Source organism: Dreissena polymorpha, chromosome 15 (genome assembly GCF_020536995.1).
Source record: "Dreissena polymorpha isolate Duluth1 chromosome 15, UMN_Dpol_1.0, whole genome shotgun sequence".
Taxonomy (NCBI): domain Eukaryota; kingdom Metazoa; phylum Mollusca; class Bivalvia; order Myida; family Dreissenidae; genus Dreissena; species Dreissena polymorpha.
The window spans coordinates 24,784,256-24,799,538 of NC_068369.1; the positions used below are offsets into that span (position 1 = coordinate 24,784,256).

Here is a 15,283-nt window from a genome sequence, read left to right on the forward strand (position 1 = left end):
TTAACTCTTAATATGAGGCATGGATGTTAACATTCAGGCTAGCGCCCTCGTAATTGAATTCCCACTGACTATTGAATATGCGGTATTACGTCCTTGTAGTTGAATTTGTTGTGGCTATTGAACGTTCGGGCTAGCGTCTTCGGTATTGAATTCCCACTGACTATTAAAGATTTGATCTGACGTCCTTGTAGTTCAATGCCTAGTGGCTATTAAACATTCGGTCTAACGTTCTAGTGGTTGAATTCCTAGTGTCGGCTAAACGATCGGTCTTACGTCCTAGTGGTTGAATTCCTCGTGGCTGTTAAATATTCGGTCTTACGCCCAAGTGGTTGAATTCCCTTGGCTATTAAGTCTTCTGTCTTACGTCCTAGTAGTTGAATTCTTAGTGTCTGTTAAACAATCGGTCTTACGTCCTAGTGGTTGAATTCAGAGTGGCTGTTAAATATCAGGTCTTACGTCCTAGTGGTTGAAGTCCCGTGTCCATTAAATATTCAGTCTTACGTCCTTATAGTTGAATCGCCAGTGGTTAATAAATATTCTGTCTAACGTTTTTGTAGTTGTATTTCTAGTGTGTATTAAGCATTCGGTCGTATGTCCTAGTAGTTGAATTACTGGTAGCTATCAAACATTCGGTCTTACGTCTTTGAAGTGGAATTCCTATAGGGGATATTAAACATTCGGTCTTACGTCCTAGTAGTTGAATTCTTAGTGGCTGTTAAGCATTCGGGCGTACGTCCTAGTGGTTGAATTCCTAGTTGCTGTTAGACATTATGCCCTACGTCCTATAGTAGTTGAATTCTTAGTGGCTGTTAAAAATTCGGTCTTACGTCCCAATGGTTGAAGTCCTAGTGGCTTTTAAACCTTATTGCTTACGTCCGTGTAGAGGAATTCCTAGTTGATATTAAACATTCGGTCTTACGTCCTGGAAGTTAACTACCTAGTGGCTATTAAACATTCGGTTTTTCGTTCTGGATGTTAAATAGCTATAAGTGCTATATACGTTTTGGTTTACGTCCTTGTAATTGAATTCCTAGCGGCTATTAAACATTTTGTCTTGCGTCCTTGTGGTTGAATTCGTAGAGGCCATCAACCATTCGGTCTTACGTCTTTGTTTTGAACCCTTAGTGGCTATCAAGCATTTTGGGCAAACCTCTCCGTAGTTGAATCCATAAGCGACACATCATTGTTAATTTCGCGATTAAAAAGAGAAAGCAAGCCTTATTTGTTACATATTAGAATATGATTAAAAACACCTTATTTCTTAACTTCCAGAATATGATTAACTTGAAAAAAAAACACCTACCACAACTAGTTCTAGTTCGGACTACATGTACTTAAATTTTCTGTCGTGATATCGCACATTGCTGAGTATGTCACACATTCAATGACTTATAGTAAACGACATTTTTTGCGGTAACGTTATCGTAAGGACATGCATTTGAGATAGTTCGTTACATTATCGCAGTATTTGGTTCATACGTTTTTCACGTGACAGACTTAAACCAATGAGAGATATGTATTGGGTGACCTGCGAAGGTAGGTTTACCAACTCACTTGAATGACAGTCGACAAATGTAGTTGGTAGTTAAACTCCAATATACCAATATTCGGTTTGGATCGAGCTGTATTTTATGGTTAAGTACCAACTGTTCTTCAAGTCTGAAGTGTGCTTTAATACACGGGACTTACAAATGAAAAAACATGCCTGTGATTATTTGTGCTATTGGATATATCAGTTTTAAAGGATAACTTTCACATTTAAACTTTAGTGCTGTGTTATTAGTGTACTGATTTAATTTTAAGTTTGTGTAAATACACTGCTTTTAGTGATACATTTCTAGTTGTGAGCACTCTCGTATTTTTCAATGCATTATCGGAATAAACCGTCAAAATGATGGAATTAGAGCACAATATTTCTCAACACAATAATCACGTTGTGCCTCAGGTATGTTTATCTTACTTTTATTTGCCTATATATTTACCTATATAAGTTATCATATATACAATGTCTGGACAGTAGTTGACGACTATGGAAAGATGACAGTTGTCCATATAATATTGAAACAAATAAGTACGTTTTATATACTGAAAATGTGCTCTTTTGATAGTGTAAAGTCATGTTTTTGAGCAATATAAAATTGTCGTTAATTACTATCAAAATGGGTCATTAACCACCTGCATCCGGAAGTTATAACCTGTGCAATACCGAGTGCGCTTGCGCAGTATGACGTCAAATTCAATTGCGCTGATTCACATTGGAGACAGACGGAAACAGTACATGAAGCTAAGACTTTGACTTTTCGATAGATTATTTTGTATACCGTACTTAACTTTCATAAGGACATGTCACATAACATTTTTTTGAACATAAATGTCCGTATGTTCAGCACGTTTGGGCTGTCAATTTTGAAAACGTTTTAGTTTTCCTAAAGCTGGGACGCGCTTTGTGTTCGACTATTTTTAGAGTGGTGATTACACAAGGGAGATTATTATAGAACATTCTATTTGCTGAAAACGAAAGTAAGCGATTTTCGTGACTTGCTCGAATTCCAAATACATTTAGAATGTTGAAACAATATTTCACAGACGGTTTGATTCAGATTGCCATAGTTCTGAGTCTTCTACGTACTGATTTAAATAATTATTTAAATGTCAATTATGTCAACTATCCAGAAGTTCAAGAAATTATACAAGGACAGACGGCTGCATATGCCCAAACAAACTTTCATTTTTCATTCAACACCCATTTGGGCTCACCAGAAATCTACAGGAAGAATATTGATCCAGATCGTGTTTTTGGAAGAGCATTCTACAGGGATTTAACATCATTTAGAAGTTCATCCATTCGAAGAGATGAGCTTCATGTTCCAACATATTTGCTTGTGGCGGAAACATCCAACTTCTTTTCACAGCCACAGGAGCCAAATGACAATGAAAATACTGATAATGAAGATGAAAATAATAATGTACAAGCCTTGCAAATAGACTCTCAGGCAATAGATCATCTTCATGAAGAAAGCCAACACTTACTCTCTGTACTGGAGGAAAGTTTTCATGATTTGGCCCCTTTACTTCAAAATCGGCAAGGATCTGATCCAACAAGAGAGGTACAAGAAGCAGTCTTCAACAAGTAAAACAAAACAATGTCACTTGTGTGTAGAAATTTTAAGCGCCATTTAATTGTGATATATAATCATATTGTTTTCATTACCAAAAATGTCATTTTAATTTTATTATATAAAGCATAGTGAAACAATTGAAAATATGGCAAACAGTTCACTGAATGTGACAGAAGATGCATAATTAGACTGCATGGTTGGTTGAATATAACTCACTTAAACTGGAATCCATGTCCACCTTAGTTGTACACTGCATATTTTCGCCAAAAAAGAAAACTAGTTTTGACTTGTATTGTAATTTGTTTAAGCACTATTATGCAACAAAAAGCAGTTGATAATGATCCATTACTAAATACCAGTCCAAAAGTATGCATTAATTGTTTAGTTGAGGCAACTTTTTTGTCAATAAGAATAACAGTCACTAAGAACTTTAGAAAATCACTTGAAAAAAAAGTTCATCCTAACACTGTGAAACTTCCATGAATCTGTTCTGGAAGTCCTGTGACATAAACTGGGAGTAATATACTCCCCAGCTTCCTCAAATGAAAGATCCGTTATGCATTTAGTCAGTGTTTTTTTCCTTCTTTGGACTGGTCCAGTAATCGGACACGTTCCCAATGACCTACGGACACATTCCCAAAATCAACCGGACCCGCCCCAATTTCCGAAAATAATACAAAAAATCCCAATCAAAATCGAGTAAACAATCCCAGAAAACAGCCAACTTGACGTATTTCGAGACCTTTTTAACTTGCTGCCAATTTGACTACTCAATCATAGACTGGTTTAAACATTTAAGTTACATTTGCACATTAAATACGTGTATGTTATTGCGAAATATAAACCAGTCTGAATTTTCTGCAATATTTGCCATGTGTCATAATAGTAAGTATTACAGAAAAAAAAAGTTTGGCGTCTGTTTGGTCCACGTATTCCTCTCAGTACACTGCAACAAAAATTGCCAAAGATGACAGTTGTCTAGTGATAAGGCTATGCAGCCTGGGGGTGTCTGGACTCTCATCAGCCTAGAAAGACACCATTCTTGATATATTTAAAGCAGATAAAAGCATAGAACTATGTCTGTAACAATCTGTGTTCCGACAGTGTTTTTTTTTTGATGAAATATTCGGCTTTATTCGGCCCCATTCCCCTATCTCTAGTGTATATATTTTTCCCCCAAATATTTGAAAAATTCCCCTCTGGGAAGTATAATTCAATTTTAATCAATACCTCATTTAAATACATATTTCTTTACAAATTTATTTACTATAATTGTCCTGAACTGCTGCATTCGCGTGTTAACTTTTTTTTAGCCTTTACTCCGTTACTGCAAACCATACGTAGTTCACTATCATGACTTTCGCTTACGACATCTACTGCAAACCGTACGTAAAATAATTTTGTTTTCTATGTATTTTGAATTTTAGTGTCAAAACTTGATTTTGTACTGTTACTTGCTAAGCATTGAAATTTCCCCTTTAACCAGTGTTCTCCAGAAAAATTTCAGAAGCCAGTTATATTTTCAAAGTAGCCGGCGACTAAGCAATAAAACTGGTGTATTTGCACCATTTCAATTGATATTTTGGGGAAAGTAGCCAGCTTCTAGATAGAATGTAACCAGTGAAATCGCCGACTGCCGGTGCTTCCGGAGAACACTGCTTTAACGCGCAAATTTCCCACCCTCATGGGACCCGACCCCTTTCCCCCAAAACTGAAAAAATACACTGTCCGAAAGCATGTTGTTGTTTGTGCAAGATTGTGAATAAAAGTTAATGTTGCTACTGTGTCATTTAAAGCTGACAAAAGTTAAACAAAGTAATTAAAATACCATTCTTCAATTCGTACAATTAACAACTTGATTTTTTCCATTTGGAAGATTTCGCAACTCGTTTTTTTCCCAACGCGAAAAATTCCCAATGGCATGGGTACGGGACCTGTTCCCGATTGGGTGAAAAATAAAAATCACTGATTTAGTGCTTCTTTATACAATATCATCAAAGGTAATAAAACAATTCTGCACTTATCAAACTGATTATGGGGATACATGCTTCAGTAACATTATTTCAACTTTAAATTTTAATTGAATGAAACAAATTGCAACCTTCATAAGCTATGATAAATGTATGTTTAGCACTCTACCATTTATAGTAAGGATTCTAATAATATAATAAGTCTTATACTCCGCAGGAGCTGATTTGCTTAAAATAAAAATGGTCAAAGCATCCTTTAATATAAATATTTATAATTAAGTGACATAAATACTCAAAATCAATGAATATTTTGCAAAACAATTCGTAAAATAAAGTAAACCCATAAAAATCAGTTTTCCTTTTAGCAAAAGCAAAATTCAATGCTAGATGTGGTAGGGTAACATAGATTTAAAGGGATACAATATGCTTGTTGTACTTTGTGTGCAACAATTTATTCCATGTTTATTTCCTGCCAGATATCCGAACATTTACAAGTGAAAGCAAGACTGGTTTTGGGCACCGTCATAACAATGATGTATTCATGAAAACTACGTAGTGCTTCCGAAGCTGCCCGAAGCCAATCTCGTAGGGCTGCAACGAATCCAAAAACTTTGTTCGGATCCGAATCCAAATAAGGTTTCTTCGGATTTTTTTTCAGATCCGGATCCCTCACATAAGACTAACAGAAAATAAGAAATTCTGTCCAAATTAAAGAAATCAATGTTTTAGACGTATAATTTGACTAAAAAACATTTTACATTTATTAACAAAAAAAAGTTCTCGTTTAACATTGTAGCAGTGTCAGAATAAAATGAAACCTCAACACTTATTCACTTAATAGTTTGCTTGTTAACATACACTTTTCACTGTTCATGCAGTTTGATGTTTGTTTTCACAAAAATTAACATATCAACATTGTCCTGGTCCAGGCAAGCCCTATGAGCACTGACAAGGTCTCCTGCTGTGGAGTAGATTCTCTCACTGGGAATTGAGGTTCCTTGCACCACAAGATAGCATTTTAACTTAGTATATGACAAAAGATGCTTTCAAGACAATACATGATGCAGGAACACAATTTGACAAGTCGCGAAATTATGCAAAATTTACCTAAATAACTTTCCAGCCACACTGGATCCACTACCGTTGTTTTTAATACAACTCAGGAAGACAATAAGGATTGAAAACTTACTTATTGCCATTAGGAATTGCATTTGTCATGTGTAAATCCTCCATGATTTTGAATTAGTTTTGCTTTATGGAATGTCCAATGACACTCTAAGGCAATAAAAGCCGAAGGATCTCGAATGATCTGCTATTTGACTGTCACACATCAATAAATATCGACTATTATACATATCTTTTATCTTTTAAACAGAACCAGTCTGCATAAAAACAATACTCGGGAAAACAGCGCTAGGTTACATACAACTATGAAAATAAATATTCGGAACCGAAATTTCCAGGGGTGGATCCGTACCAGCGAATCTGAAGTTGGATCCTATATCATCGGATATTTCGGGTACCCGTTGCAGCCCTTCAATCTCGCATTCGCTTGAAAATATTTGGATATCTTGGCGGGAAATTAACATGCAATATATTGTGATACAAACAAATAAAAACATGCATTAAGCTAGACCACATCTAGCCTTGAAAATTTAGCTATTGCTATAAGAAACATTGATTTTTTATGTGCTAACTTTAAAAAAAAATATTGTACAAAATATTCGTTGATTTTCATAGTTTTATATGGGCTTATATATTTAATCACAAAATGCAGCAGGATGCCAGCCTAAAATGTTCTAAAGGTGAATAAAAATCTTGAGCTTATTTAGAAAAAATGCAAATAGACAAAGCATCCTTTTTAGCTCATCTATTTTTTGAAAAAAAATTATGAGCTATTGTCATCACCTTGGCGTCGGCGTTGGCGTCCGGTTAAGTTTTGCGTTTAGGTCCACTTTTCTCAGAAAGTATCAATGCTATTGCATTCAAACTTGGTACACTTACTTACTATCATGAGGGGACTGGGCAGGCAAAGTTAGATAACTCTGGCGTGCATTTTGACAGAATTATGTGCCCTTTTTATACTTAGAAAATTGAAAATTTTGGTTAAGTTTTGCGTTTAGGTCCATTTTTCTCAGTAAGTATCAATGCTATTGCATTCAAACTTGGTACACTTACTTACTATCATGAGGGGACTGGGCAGGCAAAGTTAGATAACTCTGGCGTGCATTTTGACAGAATTATGTGCCCTTTTTATACTTAGAAAATTGAAAATTTTGGTTAAGTTTTGTGTTTAGGTCCATTTTATTCCTTAAGCATCAAAGCTATTGCTTTCATACTTGCAACACTTACTAACTATCATAAGGGGACTGTGCAGGCAAAGTAATTTAACTCTGACTGGCATTTTGACAGAATTATGTGCCCTTTTTATACTTAGAAAATTGAAAATTTGATTAAGTTTTGTGTTTAGGTCCACTTTATTCCTACAGTATCAAAGCTATTGCTTTCATACTTGCAACACTTATGAACTATCATAAGGGGACCGTGCAGGCAAAGTTATGTAACTCTGACTGGCATTTGGACGGAATTATGGGCTCTTTATACTTAGAAAATTGAAAATTTGGTTAAGATTTATGTTTTGGTCCACTCTACCCTTAAAGTATCATAGATATTGCTTTCATACTTGGAACACTCACAAACTAAGGGTACAGTAAAAGGACAAGTTGCATAACTCTGGTTGTCATTGTTACGGAATTATGGCCCTTTTTTGACTTCCACTTTACTTCTTAAGTATCAAGGCTATTGCTTTCAAACTTCAAATACTTTCATGCTATCATGAGGTTACTGTACCTGGCAAGTTGAATTTTACCTTGACCTTTGAATGACCTTGACTCTCAAGGTCAAATTATTAAATTTTGCTAAAATTGCCATAACTTTTTTATTTATGATTAGATTTGATTGATACTTCTCTTACCTGACATACCATTTTTTTTTTACATAAGATCATCTCACAAATGACCACCACACCCTCACACTATACCTCCACCCCACCCCTCCACCCCACCCCCCCCCCCCCAATATTTTTTTTTGATTTATTTATTTATTTTTTATTTTTTTTTAATCTCATCTCACAAATTACCACCACTCCCATCACAAAATAACCCCCCCACCCATTTTTTTTAAAAAACGGTTATGTTTGAAATACCGTCCAACCATCGCACCCAAAAATACCCCCCATCGCCCCCGCCACCCCCCCCCTCCCCCCGCCCCCTATTTTTTTTTTCTTTTTTTTTTTTCGCTTTTTTGGAAGATAATGTAATAAATGTCCACAACCCCACACTATAAACCCCTCTTCACTCCACCCCTCCCTCCTTTGTGATTGAAAATGAGAGTCCCTTCACCTTTGAAAAGAAAATAGATGAGCGGTCTGCACCCGCAAGGCGGTGCTCTTGTTTATAATAATTAAGGTGATATAATTTATCACATATCAAATGATTAGGAGAACAAAAATAAGGGGAATCATAAATCAAAGGTACTTATATAGCTTTATGTTTTACGCACCATTTCCTAAGTGTGGTATGAAGGCATGTGTAACACATTGTCAAAGAATGCATTCAATTTCTGATCAGAAAATTTGGTCTGCAATGATCATGTACAATTGTATGCCTATAGTCCATACAGAAAAAAGAAAAGATGTTAATTTATTAAAGGATCTGTTTACTGGCTAATGTTGTCATAGTCTCTAGCTAAAATTCTTTAAACTTTCTCTGACAAAGAGCAGTAACAGTTTACACTGCTTCAAGTGGTTTACATTTAATATAAATAGTTCTTCTTGTTAAAGTTTGAATTGTGTTACCCAACTTACTCAACCTCATTGAATAGCACAAGTAAGTTTATTGGATGTTTTAACAAGCCTTTCAGCTGCAGTTGTTTAAGTATTAAAGCGTACATGTTTATCTTTGCAGAAGTTTCAGATAGATTTTATCTCTCAAAAGGCCCTTGTATATCACAAAGCTTGTGGCTTGGTGAAAACACGCCCATTTTGAAATTGCGTTTTGAAGATTAACCGCAGTATGGCTTGTTAAAAAGCATTGAAAGATTGAATACGGGTTTTCAAGTGTGTCATTGAAAACTAACTTGTGAGTCACTATTGCATGTTCTGTTTGAATTATCTTGGTAACACAAACTGAGACCCAGGCATAATTCATTTACAAAGTTTTTAATAAACCATTTGAGGCATTTATGAATTTATTGACTTACTCAGTAACAAAATGTTGATTTTAATGTACAGTCAGTGTATCTCAAACATGAGACTTAAACTTAAGTATTTAATGTTTTTTTATGCCCCTGGATCGAAATATCGGGGGCATATTGTTTTTGGCCTGTCTGTCATTCATTCATTGTGTGTGTCCCAAAACTTTAAGTTTAACCTTGGTTAAAGTTTTGCAATAACTTTTGCATTATTGAATATAGCAACTTGATATTTGGCATGCATGTGTATCTCATGGAGCTGCACATTTTGAGTGGTGAAAGGTCAAGGTCATCCTTCAAGGTCAAAGGTCAAATATATGGCATCAAAGCGGCGCAATATGGGGCATTGTGATTCTGACAAACACATCTCTTGTTTACTCTTATTTTCTTGACAGTAAACCTGTAGAATCCTTTGACCAAACAACAAAGCACAATTGATTTTATTTGACATGGGAAAAGAATCCTGAAATATTGCTCATTTATCTTTTTCAAGTTTATTCCATTATTCTTTGTATAAACCCACAAAATCAAATTTCATTTAACCTTTCCAAAGAATAGTATGCCATTAAAATGTTTGCTTAGTTCCATGTAATTGAATCAAACTTGTGTTATACCCACGCATTTAATATAGTGAAATCCAGAATGCCTGTCCAAATATTAATGTAAAAAACACAAGTGTTGAGTTAGAATTGAATTGCTCATGTACTTCTAGGATTAACTTAGGTGTTTGTTCCGCAAAAAAGACAGCGAATTATTCCACGTTTTATTATGATGTCTTTACATCAGTATCAAAGTTTCAATCACATTTTAAAAATCTTTGTTTATGCTTAACAACAAAATATGGTGTCTTTGCCACAATCGATGTGTAGTTAATATTACTACTTCTACAAAGGAACCTTTACACCTACAAATAACAAAGTCAATATCATATGATTCCATTGATATTCAGGATGCGAACAGAGAGGCAATTTACTAACCTATGACACCAATAGGCTGATGTATTGTAATTATCAAAACATAATCTTATCTTGTTAATAGATCATACATGTAGATGACAGCTGGTTTCAAACATTGACTAAAAACAGGACAATCATTCAAAAAACAATTTTTTAAAGACTATAATTTTGATAAAAATTGAGTATTCAAATAGGAGTTTCAGATTTGAATGTGCAACTGTTTCCTGAATATGTGAACACTAGAATATTTGCTCCCATCCCATCTCTAGTTTTTATGCTAGAGCATATAGTCGCCGCTTCGTCTGTCCGTTTGTGTGTCTGTCTGTCTGTCCATCCGTGAACAATTTTTGTCCGGGCTATTTCTCAGCAACTAATTACCGAAATTTAATGAAACTTTATGGGAAGCTTCACTACCAAGAGGAGATGTGCATATTATCAGCGGGTTCTGGTCGGATGATTTTTCACAGAGTTATGGCCCTTTGAAAATTTTGAAATTTTCCATTAACTGTACATATAGTGCAATTCTTGTCCGGGCTATTTCTCAGAAACTAATGACCGGAACTCAATGAAACTTTATGGGAAGCTTCACTGCCGCATTTTATCAGTGGTTCTGGTTGGAGGACAGGGCCCTCAATCTATCAAATCTGCGGCCGAATTTCGACCGAAGTCCCCCATAAAAAAAAAATGAATATAGTGCAAACATGTACAAATGTAATAGTGAGAGTAAGTAAAAAATCCCTCAAAAAGGGAAACGCAGTGAAAATTCACTCTCATGAGAGTAGCGATCCGCTTCCCCTAAAATGGATTGAGGGCCCTGGATGATTTTTGACAGAGTTATGGCCCTTTGAAATTTTCTATAAAAAAAAATTCTTTTCCCCCCCCAACTACTGTGCCCTCAAGATGTTTCGTTTTATCTGAATATATAGTGCAATATTGTGACCAAAAAAAACTTTGGGGAGCATCACCCGTCTCTGATGGTTGCTTGTTATGTTTTATTCTACAATTGAGCATGAAAACAAGCTGAACTGTAATGTTCACCCATTTTTTTTCAACATATACTGTTAAAAGTTGTCTGCATTATGAAGTTTTTCCCCCCCAAAAAATTAGTTTTATAAACATGTAAGAAGTTAAACATATACTATCAGGGGACAAAAATATTTATAAACTGCACTCGTCCTGCAGGACAAGTGCATGAAAATGTTCACTCGTCCTGCAAACACATGCACTCGTCCTTCAAATATATGTTAAATGTAGATTGCAAAGGGCTGATATGACTAATAAAGTTTCCTATATCACTGCTAAAATGCTGCTTACTCAGTGATTCATGCCAGCTGATCACGAAAGAAATGTTAAGCAGTTTTCCTTTTTTCTAATGCACGCGTGCTTTCCTTTTCCGACGTTTGAACATTGTCCCCGCCCCCTTTAAGGAACACTCGTATGCCAGACATTTTTCAGAAGAAATTCTGACTGGTTTAAAGCTATACTTCACTGTTGAATAATTCTTTAAAAATCAATACTTACAGTAAACGCAGTCAGATGGTTCCCGGTCAACATGGGCGCGCAAAGTTTACACCAAAAAGCCAATATTTACTTAGGACACAGTCTCGCATAACAATGCGCACCTGCTGTGTGAAATTTACAATTACAATTTCCGGTTCATTCACATTCTACTTTTGGAATAGATATGCTTTAAGACAATGATTTTATGTAATGAAAAATGGTCTTACTGGTCAGAAAATACACATTTTAACTACACCTTTTTTGCACTCGTCCTGTAGGACGAGAGCCTTAGGGAAATTCACTCGTCCTTTCAAGATTTTACTCGTCAAAACGAGCGGACGAGTGGAATTTTTGTCCCCTGACTATACATGTGTATATGTTAGGGATTTGTGTGAATTTGCTTCCCATTTTATTTGACAGGACCTGGATCTGATTGAAGTGTTATGGCGCCAGGACATTGATCTTGGTATCGGCAAAGATGTCTTTGATCCCAACCTGCGGCTGGAGCTCGAGAGAGAGCGGGAGCTTGAGCTGCAGAAAGAAAGGCAAAAGGTTAGCTTAATATCATGCTTATTATGTAAATTAACCAGTTGACGAGCACAGAATATTATCGCCACACCAATCTGGCTCCCCAAGATTGTTTGCCCAAAAATTTGAAGTAATTAGATACAGTCAATCTTGTGCTTGCGACCACATGAATTAAGCGACCTTTGTCTTATGCGACCACTTTGAATCCCGCCAGAGCGTTTTTACTACATTTTCATATTGTATTAAGCGACTTTTGTCTTACGCGACCAGCGACCGCTGATTTTAGTGTATTTTGATGTCCAAATCTTGAATTACCGGTAAGCGACCGCTTTGCGGTAAAAGTAGTAAATCTGTTGACCATTCAGGTACAAATCAGTGTTAATTGTTTATCTAAGCCGATAATATGATGATTACATCTTTGTTTTGATTTCACACCAGCCATTTTCCTTTGTCTCAATAACCGGTTCTTACCAGTGATAATGCTTACTGCATATTAATTTGTGGTGTTGAATAATACAGTGATGTATTGCCAACAGTCTACGGATAAAAGAGTTTATTATCTGGGACGTTAAGTGACATATTTGATCGCTGATTTTATTGCAGAAACAATGCGTCGATGCGTCAAATATTTTCACAGTGTTCTCGAGAGGTGTAAAAAATAAACTTATAAACTATTAATCTGTCATATGTGTCGAAATCCGTTCATTAAAAAATTGTAATTGTTATTATGCTAACAAGTTTGTGTTAGTATATAAATTTTCCAATCAGGTCTGTTTATTTAGTTTTCAATCGAGGTGTTTTATTGATTTCCCTATGTACCATAATCGAGTAAGATATATATATATATATATATATAATATAAGCTTAAATGCAGAAATTAAAATGTCAAAACGGAATGTGTTAACGTTAAATGAGAAAATTCAGGTATTGGAAGTGTCCAAGAGTAAAAGTGCATGTAAATTTATCGCGAATGAGTTTGGAGTCGGAAAAACCCATTCTCTGCAGTGCAAACCATTTACATTGTATTTAGAATTAAAGAGAACAAATCAAACTAATTTTAAGTAAAACTTTCTTTTATTCATTTATTTATATTTAGATACATTTGATTACACAAGCTGACATCATTGTGTCAAAATGAGATAATCCTGCATCTGGATTTAAAATAAAAGGTCCGCATTTATCCCAAATGGCTTTTTTAATTTAGAGACCATTTTATTTAGAGACCACTTTTGGTTACTCTCTTTAGTGGTCTCTAAATACAAGATTGACTGTATGTTTAAGCAACCATAGGCTAGTAAATTAGATATATTTAAGTTACCATGGGCTAGTAAATTAGATATATTTAAGCTACCATGGGCTAGTAAATAGATTGGATAAGAAACCATGTTCTAGTAAGTAAATTGGTTAAAGCAAATGTATGCTATTAAATAAATAGGTTAAAGCAAAACATGTGCAAGTAAATAGATAGGTTAAAGCTACGACTTACTAGTAAATAGATTGGTTGAAGCTACCACATACTAGCAAATATATTGATTGAAGCAACCCTGTGCTAGCAAAAACAGCTAGGGGTTAAGCAAACATGAGATTGGTTTAAGCAACCATGTACTAGAAAAAAAGATTGGTCAAAGCAACCATGTATGAATAAATTTGTGAAGGCAACCTTGTGCTAGCAAAAAGGTTAGTGAAAGCAACCTTGTGCTAATACTTTCACTGAAATGTATTATTGACCGGTCCATTCAAGTGGCACATGTTTTATACATACATTTCTACTTATGAGTTTGCATTACATGTCTTCTGACAGAAGTAAAAAAACACACTACAATTTCAATTTTTATGCTCCCCCAAAATTTATTTTGGGGAGAGCATATAGTCACCGCTTCGTCTGTCCGTCCGTGTGTCCGTCCGTGTGTCCGTCCATGCACAATTTTTGTCCGGTCTATTTCTCAGCAACTAATGACCGGAATTCAATGAAACTTTATGGGAAGCTTCACTACCAAGAGGAGTTGTGCATATTATCAGCGGGTTCTGGTCTGATGATTTTTCTCAGAGTTATGGCCCTTTGAAATTTTCCATTAACTGTACATATAGTGCAATTCTTGTCCGGGGTATTTCTCAGCAACTAATGACCGGAATTCAATGAAACTTTATGGGAAGCTTCACTACCAAGAGGAAATGTGCATATTATCAGCAAGTTGTGGTCGGATGATTTTTCAGGGAGTTGTGGCCCTTTGAAATTTACCATTAACTGTACATATAGTGCAATTCTTGTCTGGACTATTTCTCAGCAACTAATGACCGGAATTCAATGAAACTTTATGGGAAGCTTCACTACCAAGAGTAGATGTGCATATTATCAGCGGGTTTTGGTCGGATGATTTTTCTCACAGTTATGGCCCTTTGAAATTTTCCATTAACTGTACATATAGTGCAATTCTTGTCCGGGCTATTTCTCAGCAACTAATGACTGGAATTCAATGAAACTTTATGGGAAGCTTCACTACCAAGAGTAGATGTGCATATTATCAGCGGGTTCTGGTTGGATGATTTTTCACAGAGTTTTGGCCCTTTGAAATTTTCTATTAAAAAATTCTTGTGCCCCCAACAACTGTGCCCTCAAGACGTTTCCTTTTATCTGGATATACATGTATAGTGCAATATTGTGACAAAAAAACCTTTGAGGAGCATCACCCATCTTCGACGGTTTCTTGTTGCTGATGTTTTGACAATGTAGGGACTAAGCCAACTCAATGAAATTCAAGATTGTGTATTGTTTATCCAATAAGTATAACAGTAATTATGTAGATAATGTATGAAATTCATGATATGGTATGCAAGTTTCATTGATTTTGTAATAAATGTTGAAATCAGTTAAGATTCCAACAAAACATATTATGAAATAATGACATACATTTGTATGTAGAACACAAAATAAGTAAGGCATATTTTTTTTAATTCGAAT

General features: G+C 35.4%; 1 protein-coding gene across 2 annotated transcripts in view; it reads left to right on the forward strand.

Annotated features, from left to right (window-relative positions):
- The first annotated feature begins 1,523 nt into the window (after nt 1-1,523).
- Nucleotides 1,524-15,283, forward strand: part of LOC127859484 (endoplasmic reticulum membrane sensor NFE2L1-like) — a 32,553-nt gene continuing 18,793 nt past the window's right edge. Inside the window, exons 1-2 of one of the 2 annotated variants that reach the window (XM_052396951.1) lie at nt 1,524-1,945; nt 12,217-12,348. In XM_052396951.1, the coding sequence (XP_052252911.1) occupies nt 1,892-1,945; nt 12,217-12,348 (186 nt within the window). In that variant the 5' untranslated portion in view covers nt 1,524-1,891. Of the gene's footprint in view, nt 1,946-2,217; nt 3,108-12,216; nt 12,349-15,283 lie in introns of those variants that run through there. The other variant, XM_052396950.1, reaches the window with a different exon arrangement.